We start from the raw sequence: 17,594 nt of genomic DNA, 5'->3' as shown, positions 1-17,594 counted from the left end.
AAGGTGAAAAAATCCTATTGGCTGATGCAATCAGCCAATAGAATTGAGCTTCCATCCTATTGGCTGATCCGATCAGTCAATAGGATTTAGCTTGCAATCTATTGGCTGATTAGAACAACCAATAGAATGAGAGCTCAATCATATTGGCTGATTGCATCAGCCAATAGGATTTTTTTACCTTTAATTCTGATTGACTGATAGAATTCTATCAGCCAATCGGAATTAAAGGGATGCCATCTTGGATGACGTCATTTAAAGGAAACTTCATTCTTCTTTAGTCGTCGGATGAAGATCGAAGATGCCGTCTGGATGAAGACTTCTACCTGTCTGGACGACCACTTCTGCCGGCTTGGATGAAGACTTCTCCCGGCTTCGTTGAGGACTTCTTGCCGCTTCGCTGAGGACTTCTCCCGGCTTTATTTAGGATGGATGTCCGGTCTTAAAAACTGTAAGTGTTAGGTTTTTTAAGGGTTTATTGGGTGGGTTTTAGTTTTAGATTAGGGTTTGGGCAGCAATAGAGCTAAATGCCCTTTTAAGGGCAATGCCCATCCAAATGCCATTTCAGGGCAATAGGGAGCTTTTTTTAGTTAGGATGGGGAGGTTTTTTTAGTTAGGATTTTATTTGGGGGGTTGGTTGTGTGGGTGGTGGGTTTTACTGTTGGGGGTATTGTTTGTATTTTTTTTACAGGTAAAAGAGCTGATTTCTTTGGGGCAATGCCCCGCAAAAGTCCCTTTTAAGGGCTATTGGTAGTTTAGTTTAGGCTACAGGGTTTTTTTTATTTGGGGGGGGGGGGGTTATTTTGATAGGGCTATTAGATTAGGTGTAATTAGTTTAAATATCTGATAATTTCTTTTTTATTTTGTGTAATTTAGTGTTTTTTTTTGTAATTTAGGTAATTGTATTTAATTAATTTAATGTATTTAATTGTAGTGTAATGTTAGGTGTTAGTGTAAGACAGGTTAGGTTTTATTTTACAGGTAAATTTGTATTTATTTTAAATAGATAGTTAGTAAATAGTTAATAACTATTTAGTAACTATTCTACCTAGTTATAATAAATACAAACTTGCCTGTAAAATAAAGATAAACCCTAATCTAGCTACAATGTAACTATTAGTTATATTGTAGCTAGTTTAGGGTTTATTTTACAGGTAAGAATTTAGTTTTAAATAGGAATTATTTAGGTAATGATAGGAATTTTTATTTAGATTTATTTTAATTCTATTTAAGTTAGGGGGTGTTATGGTTAGACTTAGGTTTAGGGGTTTATAACTTTAGTATAGTGGTGGCGATGTTGGGGGTGGCAGATTAAGGGTTAATAAATGTAGGTAGGTGGCGGCGATGTTAGGGGCAGCAGATTAGGGGTTAATAATATTTAACTAGTGTTTGCGATGCGGGAGTGTGGCGGTTTAGGTGTTAATATGTTTATTATAGTGGCGGCGATGACCGGAGCAGCAGATTAGGGGTTAATAAGTGTAGGTAGGTTTCGGCGACATTAGGGGTGGGAGATTAGGGGTTAATAAGTATAATGTAGGTGTCGGCGATGTCGGGGGTTGCAGATTAGGGGTTAATAAGTATAATGTAGATGTCGGCAATGTTGGGGGCGGCAGATTAGGGGTTAATAAGTGTAAGATTAGGAGTGTTTAGACTCGGGGTTCATGTTAGGGTGTAAGGTGTAAACATAAATTTTGTTTCCCCATAGGAATCAATGGGGCTGCGTTACGGAGCTTTACGCTGCTTTATTGCAGGTGTTGGACTTTTTTTCAGCCGACTCTCCCCATTGATGTCTATGGGGAAATCGTGCACGAGCATGTAAAACCAGCTCACCGCGTCCTTAAGCAGCGCTGGTATTGGAGTGCGGTATGGAGCACAATTTTACTCTACGCTCACTTCTTGCCTGTTAACGCCGGGTTTATGAAAACCTGTAATACCAGCTCTGTAGGTAAGTGAGCGGTGACAATAACGTGCAAGTTAATACCGCACCCCTCATACCACAAAACTCTTAATCTAGCTGTATGTTTGCATATGTTAAAATGTGGGCTCTTAATTATTTGCTTATGAAAACAATATCAAAAAGATTACTTATATTGCAGTCAAAAAATGGTAAAACATTTTAATTAAAAATATAGCACAGGCCAGGTCTGTGTAGTGAAGCACACTTACATATCTTTAAAGGTTATAATCCTAGAGAACGCAACAAGAAATATCAGAAATTGTTTGGGTTTTATTTATTGGGTTCAGAGTTATTCCAATCAATCCGTGAAAGTAGCAAATTATATTAAAAGCATCCAAGTTATTTTATAATAGCTCTCAGGTTCTAGTATCTACAGTTGTGCTCATAAGTTTACATACCCTGGCAGAATTTATGATTTCTTGGCCACTTTTCAGAGAATATGAATGATAACACAAAAACTTTTCTTTCACTCATGGTTAGTGTTTGGCTGAAGCCATTTATTATGAATCAACTGTGTTTACTCTTTTTAAATCATAATGACAACAGAAACTACCCATATGACCCTAATCAAATGTTTACATACCCTGGTGAATTTGGCCTGATAACATGCACACAAGTTGACACAAAGGACTTTGAATGGCTATTAAAGGTAACAATCCTCACCTGTGATCTGTTTTCTTGTAATTAGTGTGTGTGTATTAAGCCCTTAATGACCAATGACGTGCAGGGTACGTCCTCCAAAAAAATGTCCTTAACGACCAAGGACGTACCCTGTACGTCGTTGGTCTTTGAAAGCAGTGGAAGCGATCCTGATCGCTTCCAGCTGCTTTCATGTTATTGCAGTGATGCCTCGATATAGAGGCATCCTGCAATAACTTTTTTAAGCAGTCCGATGCAGAGAGAGCCACTCTGTGGCCCTCTCTGCATCGGCTATTGGTGGCTATGATCGTTGGTGGGTGGGAGCGTGTCCAGGGAGGTGAGAAGGCAGCCATCAGTAGAGGAGGGGGGTGGGATCGCGTGTGGGTGCGCGTGCACGGGAGCGTGCGCACACATGCACGGGAGCGTGCGCGCGCGTGCACGTGTGAAACTGCCTGGCCAAAAGTTAAAGTGGAAGAGGCACAAGGTGGGACTCAGTGGGAGAGAGGGTGGGAATAAAAAATATTAATGATCTGGGAGAGGGTGGGGGGTTGGGTGTTAAGGGGGGTAAGCTACACTACAGAAAAACATAAAATAAACATTTGATTTCAAACTGGGTACTGGCAGACAGCTGCCAGTACCCAATATGGTGCACAATAAGGCAGAGGAGGGGGGTAGAGAGCTGTTTGGGGGGGGGGGATCAGGGAGGTTGGGGCTAAGGGGGGTTCCTACACAGCAGATTTTTTTTTTTTTAAATAAAACAAAAAAAAACTTTTATTTTAGTACTGGCAGACTTTCTGCCAGTACTTAAGATGGTGGGGACAATTGTGGGGTGGGGGAGGGAAGAGAGCTGTTTGGGAGGGATCAGGGGGGGTGATGTGTCAGATGTGAGGCTGATCTCTACACTAAAGCTAAAATTAACCCTGCAAGCTCCCTATAAGCTACCTAATTAACCCCTTCACTGCTAGCCATAATACACGTGTGATGCGCAGCAGCATTTAGCGGCCTTCTAATTACCAAAAAGCAACGCCAAAGTCATATATGTCTGCTATTTCTGAACAAAGGGGATCCTAGAGAAGCATTTACAGCCATGTGTGCCATAATTGCACAAGCTGTTTGTAAATAATTTCAGTGAGAAACATAAAATTGTGAAAAATTTAGCGTTTTTTTCAATTTGATCGCATTTTGCGGTGAAATGGTGGCATGAAATATACCAAAATGTGCCTAGATCAATACTTGGGGTTGTCTACTGCACTACACTAAAGCTAAAATTAAGCCTACAAGCTCCCTACATGCTCCCTAATTAACCCCTTCACTGCTGGGCATAATTTACCAAAAAGCAATGCCAAAGCCATATATGTCTGCTATTTCTGAACAAAGGGGATCCCAGAGAAGCATTTACAACCATTTATGCCATAATTGCACAAATTGTTTGTAAATAATTTCAGTGAGAAACCTAAAGTTTGTGAAAAAATTTGTGAAAAAGTTAAGGATTTTTTTTATTTGATGGCATTTGGCGGTGAAATGGTGGCATAAAATATAACAAAATGGGCCTAGATCAATACTTTGGGATGTCTTCTAAAAAAAAATATAAACATGTCAAGGGATATTCAGGGATTCCTGAAAGTTATCAGTGTCCCAATGTAACTAGCGCGAATTTTGAAAAAAAGTGGTTTGGAAATAGCAAAGTGCTACTTGTATTTATGGCCCTATAACTTGCAAAAAAAGCAAAGAACATGTAAAAATTGGGTATTTCTAAACTCAGGACAAAATTTAGAAACTATTTAGCATGGGAGTTTTTTGGTGGTTGTAGATGTGTAATAGATTTTGGGGATCAATGCTAGAAAAAGTGTGTTTTTACCATTTTTTCCTCATATTTTATAAATCTTTTTATAGTAAATTATAAGATATGATGAAAATAATGGTATCTTTAGAAAGTCCATTTAATGGCGAGAAAAATGATATATAATATGTGTGGGTACAGTAAATAAGTAAGAGGAAAATTACAGCTAAACTCAAATACCGCAAAAATGTAAAAATAGCCTTGGTCCCAAACGGACAGAAAATGGAAAAGTGCTTTGCTCATTAAGGGGTTAAAGGTCAATGAGTTTCTGGACTCCTGACAGAGTCATGGGGAAAGCAAAAGAATTGTCAAAGGATCTGCGGGAAAAGGTAGTTAAACTGTATAAAACAGGAAAGGGATATAAAAAGACATCCAAGGAATTGAGAATGCAAATCATCAGTGTACAAACTCTAATAAAGATGTGGAGAATGAGGGTTTCTGTTGGAACCAAACCACGGTCAAGTAGACCAACTAAAATTTCAGCCACAACTGCCAGGAAAATTGTTCGGGATGCAAAGACAAACCCACAAATAACTTCAGGTGAAATACAGGACATGTGGTGTGGCTGTTTCAAGATGCACAATAAGGAGGCACTTGAAGTAAGATAGGCTGCATGGTTGAGTCGCCAGAAGAAAGCCATTACTACACAAATGCCACAAAGTATCCCGCTTACAATACGACAAACAGCACAGAGACAAGCCTCAAACCTTCGGGCACAAAGCCATTTGGAGTGATGAGACCAAAATTGAGCTTTTTGGCCACAACCATAAACGCTACATTTGGAGAGGAGTCAACAAGACCTATGATGAAAGGTACACCATTCCTACTGTGAAACACGGAGGTGGATCGCTGATGTTTTGGGGATGTGTGAGCTACAAAGGCACAGGAAATTTGGTCAGAATTGATGGCAAGATAAATGCAGTATGTTATCAAACAGAATGCCTCATTTTCCACTTCTTGATTAGAGTTTGAACACTGCCCATTTGCATTCTCAATTCCTTGGATATCTTTTTATATCCCTTTCCTGTTTTATACAGTTCAACTACCTTTTTCCCACAGATCCTTTGACAAATCTGTTTCTTTCCCCATGACTCAGAATCCAGGAACGTCCGTGCAGCACTGGATGAAAGATTTAAGGGTCTGTCAGGAATCCAGAAACTCATTGACCTTTTATATACACACACTAATTACAAGAAAACAGATCACAGGTGAGGATGGTTACCTTTAATTGCCATTCAAACCCCTTTGTGTCAACTTGTGTGCATGTTATCAGGCCAAAATCACCAGGGTATATAAACTTTTGATCAGGGTCATTTATGTTGTGTCTGTTGTCATTATGATTTAAAAAGAGTAAACACAGTTGATTGATAATAAATGGCTTCAGCCAAACACTAACCATGAGTGAAAGAAAAGTTTTTGTGTTATCATTCATATTCTCTGAAAAATGGCCAAGAAATCATAAATTCTGCCAGGGTATGTGAACTTATGAGCACAACTGTAAGTTTGAGATATGCGGCCAAAATCAAACAAGCCACAATAGATAGTTCATTAAAAAATTATGACAGCTGTGTATTATGTTAATTTTTCTGTGCAATTAATATTTATATATAATGAAAAATGTTGTTACATTTAAGCCTTTAACTTATCAAATGTGTACCTCAATTAAAAATAATCAATTGAATGTTCATTTGTAATTATAAAATTAAACACATTTTTTTATTAAAACAAAAAATATCGGCACTACACTATTAACCCCTAAACAATCAGCCCCCCCAATGCAAGATAACCCACTAACATCTAAACCCCCTAACCTAACACCCCCTAAGTTAACCCAAAATAAACTAACCCTACTTTTACCAAAAAAAACTAACTTCCCTTAAAAATAAAAAATGACGTGAAATAAAAAACAAATCTTACCTTTTAAAATAGAAAACCTAACATTACTATTAAAATAAAAAAAAAACGAATCTAACCTTTTAAAATAGAAAACCTAACATTACTATTAAAATAAAAAAAAAACGAATCTAACCTTTTAAAATAAAAGCAAAACTTAACATTAAAAATGTTAACAATAAAAAATAAAAAAAAACCCTACCTAAAAAAAAATATTACTAAAAAACAAAACAAAACCTAACATTACAAAAAATAACATACTCTAACATTACAAAAAAAGAAATTACCAAAAATAAAAAATAAATATGTATGCCTATTCTAATACCACAAAATAAAAAAATAAATAAAAAAGATTCTAAAACTAAACTACAAATAGCCCTTAAAAGGGCCTTCTGTAGGGCATTGTCCTAATATGATCAAGCTCTTTTTCATAAAAAAATGAATCCTGTTAACCTTAACCTCCCAAAATCCTACTCTAAAATGTTTCCTGAAAAGGGCATTTAGTGCTTTTGCTAGCCAAACAAAAAACACACACTAAAGCCAAAGATGGTACTCATCAAAGATGATGGTGGCGCTCCATATTCATCTCGGTGGTGGCCCTTCTTCATCCCGGCAGCGGTTCATCTTTTTATCTTCATTCCAGCAGTGGAGGCGGTATCGGTGGTCTTTATCTTCACAATGAACATGGAGTATTGCCATCATCTTTAATGACTACCATCTTGGGCTTTAGTGTGTACGTTTTTTATTATTTTGGGTGCTTTTTTGCTTGTTTTTTACCTGTGCAGCAAAAGCGCTAAATACCTTTTTCAGGGCATTTTTTAGATTAGGTTTTTTAAGATAGATTTTTATTTTATGGGGTGGTTAATGCAGGATTCATTTTGTTTTTTTAGAAAAATAACTGGATCACTTTAGGGCAATGCCTTACAAAAGGCCCTTTTAATGGCTATTTGTAGTTTAGTTTTAGAATAGTTTTTTCTTATTTTGGGGTGGGTTTTTTATTTGGGGATATTAGAATAGGCATTAATATTTTTTTATTTTTGGTACATTTCTTTTTCTTTTTTTATTGTAATATTAGTTTTTTTTTTTTTTAGTAATGATAGTTTTTTTCAGCAATGGTAGGTTTTTTATTTTATTAGTAATGTTAGGTATTTTATTTTAAAAAGTAAGATTAGTTTTATTTTAATTTCACAGGTATTTTTTTTTTTCTTCAATTTTTGGTAACGGTAGGGTTAGTTTATTTTGCTTTAACTTAGGAGGTGTTAGGGGGTTTAGATGTTAGTAGGCTATCTTGCGATGTGGGGGGCTGGCAGTTTAGTGGTTAATAGCATAGTGCAGACTTTGCGATGTGAGGTCTGGCGGTTTAGGGGTTAATAGTATAGTGCCGACTTTGCAATGTGGGGGGCTGGTGGTTTAAGGGTTAATTGTGTAGTGCAGACTTTGCGATGTGGGGGGGCTGATGGTTTAGGGGTTACTAGTGTAGTGGGGACTTTGTAATTTGGAGGGGTTGGAGAATTAGGGGTTAATAGTGTAGCGGGGACTTTGCGGTGAGCTATGTGTTGGTTTAGGGGTTATTAGAGTAGGGGCTTATGGTGATCGGGTTTGCTTGCAAGTAGGGTGTTGGTTTTGGTTAATAGTGTAGCGGGGACTTTGCGGTGAGCTATGTGTTGGTTTAGGGGTTATTAGAGTAGGGGCTTATGGTGATCGGGTTTGCTCGCAAGTAGGGTGTTGGTTTTTTTCCCCACTTTTTTTCTCCATTGACTTCTATGGGTTGAATTGTTTATCGCAAGCAATGTTGTCAGTTCGGCTTTTTGCCTTGGTCGGGTTAGCGCTGGAGAGACAACTTTTTATTTTCAACTCGTAATACCAGCGCAACCTGACCAAGATAAAAGGCTTACCGCTAGTGCACTTAGCTCTCTAGCGAAATCGCTTATTAGCGCTCCACTTGTAATCTAGCCCTATATGTCTATTTGTTTTTGTGTAGGACTGATTGTATACACCCCCCAAAAAAAAACACTTACATTTTGTATCCCCCAGTTGTGTGAGTGCATTTTTGTATTCCCAAATGTATCAGTGCTCTGAATTCTTTACTTGTTACTGTGTTCTATTTTTAAGTGTAAATGTTATTTTATATCAGTTTGTAAAAAACAAAAAGCCTTTTGTCAGTCTTTTCAATCAGTACTGTAGGGGATTTATATTAATATTTTTAAAGGGAGCAATGAATTAAAAACAAATTTGAAAATCTCTTAAAACAATAATTGAGTAGTGCATGCTGATCGCATAAAAAGTTATCAGAGCTCAGTTTAAAGGGACATGAACCCCAATTTTTTTCTTTCATGATTCAGAAATAGGGTGACCATATTGCCGCTTTAAAAAGGGACATATATGAAAATTACATATGTCAGGGCTATTTTCAGGGCTGTTTAAAGAAATGCTTTGTATAAGAACCCTGGCATATGTATTTTTCATATGTGTCCCTTATTAAAGTGGCAATATGGGCATTCTATGCAGAAAGAGCATATAATTTTAAACACCTTTCCAATTTACTTCTATTATCTAATTTCCTTCTTTGTCTTGTTATCATTGGTTGAAAGCATATCTAAATGTGCTCAGTAGCTTATTGGTGGCTGCACATAAAAGCCTTGTGTTATTGGTTCACCTATGTGCAAAGGATACTTAAAGAATGAAGCAAATTAGATAATTGAAGTAAATTGGAATGTTGTTTAAAATTATATTCTCTATCTGAATCATGAAAGAAAAAAATTGGATTTCATGTCCCTTTAAATATATATTTTAAAAAAAGAGCACACCTCTGCTTCAGTGACATTTGTCATATAAAAGCAGGGGTGCAGTGAATGCACTCTCCTTTCTTAAAATGGAATTGGTGGTAATGTTTGTGTGATTAGCTGCACCACCAGATGAGTTGTTTCAGGAAGAGTTAGTAAGACTGGACCCACAAGGGTCTAAAAGATATATTTAAATTCAACTTTGATGCAATCAAAAAGCACTACGTAAAGAGCTTTGTACTTTTTTTTAAATCTTAGTGGCTCTTTAAATTTAGAACTTGTTTGTTTGAGACTGAAAAAAATGCATGTTTTTCTTTTAGGTTATTATTATTATGTTTTTAACATTAAATAATTATTTTTATTTTCAGTAAACATTCTCTTTAATATTTTCATATCTAGTTTGCCAGAAACGCATGTGGTTTGGTTACTATCATGCTGAATGGTTCAGCAGCCAATGGAATTGTCGATTACAACAGGTGCAGTAGGTTTCTCTTTTTATCATTAATACAGTTCATAAAATAGTTATTGTCTGTCTCATACATTACCGGTCAAACGTTTTACAACACCCCTATTTTCTAGTTTTTATTGCAGTTTAAACAGTTGTAGACAGTGCTCTAAAACTTCTGATCAGCAGAAAGTGTCCTGTTTTATTCTTTGCCGACAAAGTTAAAAGAAAATAAATGTGCAATAGTAAAATGCTCTAATATTAAATAAAATAAAACACATTTATGAAATTGTTATCTTTCAGAAAAAAAAACTGCAACATCGCAAATTTAAAATTGTGGAAATTGAAAAAGATTTGCTTCCACCCCTTGTCATGTCTGTGAGTTGCAAGTCATTCTCTTTTGTAATCAAAGGAGCATTATGTATATAGCTGCTCACCTTTCTGTGTAATTAAACAAGTTCCACTGCATAGTGTACCTGCATTACATAGGCGCCTTCAAAACATTACAGAACAAGTCAATGAAAATATACAACAAAACACCCTCTATAACAAAGTCCATAAAAACAAATAAACTTGAAAAAAATTCAAGCAAAATAATTTCAAAATCAATAAAACTGTCAGAGTACCAATAATCAGACTGAGACGTGAAATGCAAAAATAATCACACCTTTATTAAAACAAAATAATAAAGAGTCCAAAAGCAAAATGACAAGCCAGGAGTCAAAGCCAGAGCTGGTAGTCAGGAGCCAAAGTAAGTAGTCAGACGAGACGGAGTCAGCAACCAAGAGAGCAGCAGAATCAGGAACAAGTCAGGGATCAGGATCCAGAAGGGACATCAGAAAAGCCAGGTAATACACAGGAACTGGAACACAGAAACTCACAAGGAAGTCTGAGCAAGTGCAAGGGTAAAAGCATACTGAACAGATGCCATTTAAATAATAAGTGATGACATCATAATTCTGGGACTGCAACCTGTCTCACAATGATGATGTTCACCAATTTGACCATAAGAGGGCACCTAGGAGAGTGAGCAGCGTTACACACTCTGCAGCAGATTCAGTGAGAAAGGTGAGTAAAATGGCAGCCAGCAGCAAATAGCAAACAAAGCAGGGTGAAACCCTAACAAAAACGTCATGAGCTTTGAAATAGCCAGACATGACTACAAGATAAGATAGTTCAGTATAAAGTCTTTATGAATTCAGTGTAGACAAACAAAACCTAGGGCCCCATCCGATATGCAGCGTCGCCTGCAAAAGCTGGTGACGCTGGTTTTTGCACGGGTTTGGTATCCTATATACAGCGCCGAATATAAATGCTGCATGTATATTTCACCCGTCGGACGTAGTTTTTCCCCCATATTCTAACAATTAAAATCCATGCAATTTGGTATCCAATATCCAGCGCAAGGCCTTACGTGGCGAAAATGGAGAAAACTTACTCCATTTTCACCTCGCCATAAAATGCAGCCGTAGCAGGCCTTGCGCTGAGTAACGCCCTAAAACGCATACAAAAAAACCCTAACACCTAACGCATGCGCAATGTCTATCTACCTGTCAACCGCAATCCCCCACCGCAATACCTAATAAAGTGTTTAACCCCTATACCGCCGCTCCCGGACCCCGCCGCCACCTACATTAAATGTATTACCTTCTAATCTGACCCCCCTACACCGCCACCACCTACATTAAATATATTAACCCCTAATCTGACCCCCCTACACCGCCGCCACCTACATTAAATGTATTACCCCCTAAACCTAAGTCTAACCCTAACACCTCTTAACTTAATTATTATTTAAATAAATCTAAATAATATTAATATTATTATCTAAATTATTCCTATTTAAAACTAAATACTTACCTATAAAATAAACCCTAAGATAGCTACAATGTAATTAATAATTACATTGTAGCTATTTTAGGATTTATATTTATTTTACAGGTAACTTTGTATTTATTTTAGCTAGGTACAATAGCTATTAAATAGTTAATAACTATTTAATAGCTACCTAGTTAAAATAATTACAAAATTACATGTAAAATAAATCCTAACCTAAGTTACAAATACACCTAACACTACACTATTAATAAATTAATTAAATAAATTAACTACAATTATCTAAAATAAAATACAATTAAATAAACTAAACTATATTACAAAAAAACCCCCACTAAATTACAAAAAATAAAAAAATATTACAAGAATTTTAATCTAATTACACCTAATCTAAGCCCCCTAATAAAATAAAAAAGCCCCCCAAAATCATAAAATTTCCCTACCCTAAATTAAATTACAAATAGCCCTTAAAAGGGCCTTCTGCGGGGCATTGCCCCAAAGTAATCAGCTCTTTTACCTGTAAAAAAAAGAAATACAATACCTACAATATTTAAGGGATGTTCGGGGGGGTCTTGTATTTCTTTTTTTACAGTTAAAAGAGCCGATTACTTTGGGGCAATGCCCCACAAAAAGCCAGTTTAAGGGCTGGTAAAAGAGCTGATTACTTTGGGGCAATGCCCCGAAAAAAGGCCCTTTTAAGGGCTATTTGTAATTTAGTTTAGTATAAGGAATTTTATTATTTCGGGGGGCTTTTTATTTTATTAGGGGGCTTAGATTAGGTGTAATTAGATTAAATTTCTTGCAATATTTTTAATTTTTTTGTAATTTAGTGAATGTTTTTTTTGTAATATAGTTTAGTTTATTTAATTGTATTTTATTTTACGTAATTGTAGTTAATTTATTTAATTAATTTATTGATAGTGTAGCGTTAGGTGTATTTGTAACTTAGATTAGGATTTATTTTACAGGTAATTTTGTAATTATTTTAACTAGGTATTAAATTAAATAGTTATTCATTATTTAATAGCTATTGTACCTAGCAAAATTCTAAAATAGCTAAAATGTAATTATTAATTATATTGTAGCTATCTTAGGGTTTATTTTATAGGTAAGTATTTAGTTTTAAATAGGAATAATTTAGTTAATAATATTAATATTATTTAGATTTATTTAAATAATAATTAAGTTAGGGGGTGTTAGGGTTAGACTTAGGTTTAGGGGGTAATATATTTTATGTAGGTGGCGGCAGTGTAGGGGGGTCAGATTAGAGGTTAATACATTTAATATAGGTGGCGGCGGTGTAGGGGGTCAGATTAGGGGTTAGTACATTTAATGTAGGTGGCGGCGGGGTCCGGTTGTGGCGGTTTAGGGGTTAAACACTTTATTTAGGTGCGGCGGGGTCCGGGAGCAGCAGTTTAGGGGTTAAACACTTTATTTAGGTGCAGCGGGTTCCGGGAGTGGTGGTTCAGGGGTTAATACTAGGATAGGTTTATTGCGGTGTGGGCTATGGCGGTTTAGGGGTTAATAATTAGGCCTATTGCGCTGTGGGCGGTTGTCGGTCTAGGGATTGATACATTTATTATTAGGAGTGAGGGGGATTGCGGATATAGGGGTATACATGTCGGGCTATTTTTGGGAGGCGTGTTAGACAGTTACGGGAGATTTAAAATTTAGTTAGTTTTCTTAGGCGCAGGCAGTTTCTAAAGTGCCGTAAGTCACTGGCGACTCCAGAAATTTGTAGTTACCCTCATATCTGGACATCGCTAGTTTGTCCGACTTACGGCACTTTAGCAACTGCCGGCGGGGTATATGTAATACCCCGATGTGCGAGGTGAAACTACGGGCGGCGCGGGTTCCCTCGCTTGCGCAAAAAACTACGCTGTATATCAGATCGAGCCCCAACTGTGCTTCTAGATTACTTCAGAATGTGCACAGCCAGCATCTTGTCCGTATCTGTGAGATGCGCTTCATTCCATCTTCGAGACAATTTTACTATAACAAAACAGAACTGCTGATATTTTACAATTACATTTACTTAAACTTTGTGCATGGGGCTTTCCAGAATATTGTAGTTTTAATTATTGTTTTTAATTATTGTTTTTCCACATTGCCAGTGGTTTGCATTTGATGTTTAATGAGATTGGGCAATTTGTGCAATTACAGATTATTATTATTTACTTGTATAGCTCTACAAATGTTAATGGCAGGACTACCCATTAGCGAAACTGCAGAAAATATAGTTAAATGATGCTGAATGAATTTCATATAAAATCTTGCCTTTAAAATGAGGCTCCTCATCATCCTCACAAGTATCTATGGATCCAGCCATTTGTGTTTAACACTCGCAAATGGGTTAAACATATATTTACAAATTCCACTCCTCAGATGGACATGGCTAATGTTTGGCTGCTATGCCTGGGCTTGTGTATTGAGTCATTTTGTCTGTCTTCTGGTATGATTATCTTTTCTGCTGACTTCTTTTTATCATCACATTACTTTTTTATTGGATCTTAAATCTGCCTGTGCCTCCATACCTGTGTATGACACCTTGCAACCTCTTGAACTGCTGTTGGATCACAACTTTACCTATACCTGAGTACTCATATATGATTTGCCTGACCTATTGGTAACTGATTTACCATTTCATGTTGCCAGAATACTTGTGTGTGATACTCCTTATTTTTAATGGACTGTAAAACTCTAGGAATACCTCTGTTTGATCCTGCATGTTTTACTACAACATTGCTATTGGAAATACAGGGAGTGCAGAATTATTAGGCAAGTTGTATTTTTGACGATTAATTTTATTATTGAACAACAACCATGTTCTCAATGAACCCAAAAAACTCATTAATATCAAAGCTGAATAGTTTTGGAAGTAGTTTTTAGTTTGTTTTTAGTTATAGCTATTTTAGGGGGATATCTGTGTGTGCAGGTGACTATTACTGTGCATAATTATTAGGCAACTTAACAAAAAACAAATATATACCCATTTCAATTATTTATTTTTACCAGTGAAACCAATATAACATCTCAACATTCACAAATATACATTTCTGACATTCAAAAACAAAACAAAAACAAATCAGTGACCAATATAGCCACCTTTCTTTGCAAGGACACTCAAAAGCCTGCCATCCATGGATTCTGTCAGTGTTTTGATCTGTTCACCATCAACATTGCGTGCAGCAGCAACCACAGCCTCCCAGACACTGTTCAGAGAGGTGTACTGTTTTCCCTCCTTGTAAATCTCACATTTGATGATGGACCACAGGTTCTCAATGGGGTTCAGATCAGGTGAACAAGGAGGTAATGTCATTAGATTTTCTTCTTTTATACCCTTTCTTGCCAGCCACGCTGTGGAGTACTTGGACGCGTGTGATGGAGCATTGTCCTGCATGAAAATCATGTTTTTCTTGAAGGATGCAGACTTCTTCCTGTACCACTGTATGAAGAAGTCTTCAAGAAACTGGCAGTAGGACTGGGAGTTGAGCTTGACTCCATCCTCAACCCGAAAAGGCCCCACAAGCTCATCTTTGATGATACCAGCCCAAACCAGTACTCCACCTCCACCTTGCTGGCGTCTGAGTCGGACTGGAGCTCTCTGCCCTTTACCAATCCAGCCACGGGCCCATCCATCTGGCCCATCAAGACTCACTCTCATTTCATCAGTCCATAAAACCTTAGAAAAATCAGTCTTGAGATATTTCTTGGCCCAGTCTTGACGTTTCAGCTTGTGTGTCTTGTTCAGTGGTGGTCGTCTTTCAGCCTTTCTTACCTTGAGTATTGCACACCTTGTGATTTTGGGCACTCCAGTGATGTTGCAGCTCTGAAATATGGCCAAACTGGTGGCAAGTGGCATCTTGGCAGCTGCACGCTTGACTTTTCTCAGTTCATGGGCAGTTATTTTGCGCCTTGGTTTTTCCACACGCTTCTTGCGACCCTGTTGACTATTTTGAATGAAACGCTTGATTGTTCGATGATCACGCTTCAGAAGCTTTGCAATTTTAAGAGTGCTGCATCCCTCTGCAAGATATCTCACTATTTTTGACTTTTCTGAGCCTGTCAAGTCCTTCTTTTGACCCATTTTGCCAAAGGAAAGGAAGTTGCCTAATAATTATGCACACCTGATATAGGGTGTTGATGTCATTAGACCACACCCCTTCTCATTACAGAGATCACATCACCTAATATGCTTAATTGGTAGTAGGCTTTCGAGCCTATACAGCTTGGGGTAAGACAACATGCATAAAGAGGATGATGTGGTCAAAATACTCATTTGCCTAATAATTCTGCACTCCCTGTAGTTAGTGTTTAACTTCTTGCTACCTTAAAGGGATATGAAACCCAACATTTTTCTTTCATGGTTCAGATAGAGCATGTCATTTTAAACAACTTTCTAATTTACTTCTATTATCAATTTTTCTTTTTTCTCTTGGTATCTTTTGTTGAAAAGCAGGAACGTATGCTTAGGAGCCGTCCCATTTCTGGAGCACTGTATAGTAACGGTTTCGCAAGAATGTTATACATTTTCAAGAACACTAGATGGCAGCACTATTTCCTGCCATGCAGTGCTCCAAATGACTACCTTGGTATCTCTTAAACACAGAATATCATGGGAACTAAGCAAATAATAGAAGTAAAATGAAAAAAAAAATTTAATGGTATGCTCTGTCTGAATCACAAAAGAAAAATTTTGAGCTTTATATCCTTTAATACCTGTGTAACGTATCACCCTGCTTGTCCTACCAATCAGAATAAATTGGATACCGATATACTGTATGTTCATCTTTTTGCTACCTATTTAACATACAATAGAATTCTGCACGTGTGCCATTCCTCCTTTGGTTAAACCTGCAACACAAAAATCTAACTGGCTTAGAAAAACACCTTGTGCTGCAGTAAGCATAAATGCATATCACATGACTGGCTAATTACAATCATAGATTTATTTTTACATATGTTAAAAAAAAAAAGTATTTAGACACATTCAGCACAGACAATAGGTAATTGAGAACTGTGTCTATACACTTGGTTTAAAATGCATGCAAATAAAGAGTTGGTTCTAAGGACCTCTTTTGCATTGCTTAATAGTTCTTGTGAATTTAAAAACAAGCACCTAGATTACGAGTTTTGCGTTAGAGGCTATGCGGTGCTAACGAGCAGTTTATGCTCACCGCTCACTTACAGACAGCCCTGGTATTACGGGTTTTTACAAACCCGGCGTTAACCCCAAAAAAGTGATCGTAGAGCAAACTTTTGCTCAACATCTCACCTCAATACCAGCGCTGCTTACGTTAGCGATGAGCTGGCTGAACGTGCTTGTGCACGATTTCCCCATAGGAATCAATGGGGGAGAGCCGGCTGAAAAAAAACCTAACACCTGCAGAAAAGCAGCGTTTAGCTCCTAACGCAGCCCCATTGATTCCTATGGGGAAAATACATTTATGTCTACACCTAACACCTTAACATGAACCCCGAGTCTAAACAACCCTAATCTTACACTTATTAACCCCTAATCTGACGCCCCCGACATCGCCGACACCTACATTATATTGATTAACCCCTAATCTGCTGCTCTGGACACCGCCGCCACCTACATTATACTTATGAACCCCTAATCTGCTGCCCCCGGCATCGTCGACACCTATATATTTATTAACCCCTAATATGCCACCCCCAATGTCGCCGCAACCTACCTACACTTCTTAACCCCTAATCTGCCGCCCCCAACGTTGCCACCACTATATTAAAGTTATTAACTCCTAAATCTAAGTCTAACCCTAACCCTAACACCCACTAACTTAAATATTATTTAAATAAATCTAAATAAAATTACTATTATTACCTAAATAATTCCTATTTAAAAATAAATACTTAACTATAAAATAAACCCTAAGCTAGCTACAATATAACTAATAGTTACATTGTAGCTAGCTTAGGGTTTATTTTTATTTTACAGGCAGGTTTATATTTATTTTAACTAGGTAGAATAGTTATTAAATAGTTATTAACTATTTAATAACTACCTAGTTAAAATAAAGACAAATGTACCTGTAAAATAAAACCTAACCTAAGTTACAATTACACCTAATACTACACTATAATTAAATTAATTCCCTAAATTAAATACAATTAAATACAAATAAATAAAATTATCTAAAGAACAAAAAAAACAAACACTAAATTACAGAAAATAATAAA

General features: G+C 36.8%; 1 protein-coding gene across 1 annotated transcript in view; it reads left to right on the top strand.

Moving 5' to 3' along the window:
• CD38 (CD38 molecule) overlaps positions 1-17,594 on the top strand; it is a 142,577-nt gene that overhangs the window by 102,103 nt on the left and 22,880 nt on the right. Inside the window, exon 5 of the mRNA XM_053704119.1 lies at positions 9,509-9,585. Within this exon, the coding sequence (XP_053560094.1) occupies positions 9,509-9,585 (77 nt within the window). The remainder of the gene's footprint in view (positions 1-9,508; positions 9,586-17,594) is intronic.

The sequence above is a fragment of the Bombina bombina genome, chromosome 2, assembly GCF_027579735.1.
Source record: "Bombina bombina isolate aBomBom1 chromosome 2, aBomBom1.pri, whole genome shotgun sequence".
Lineage (NCBI taxonomy): Eukaryota > Metazoa > Chordata > Amphibia > Anura > Bombinatoridae > Bombina > Bombina bombina.
The sequence above is the reverse complement of the archived record's forward strand: the minus strand, read 5'-3'. Positions and strand labels throughout refer to the sequence as shown.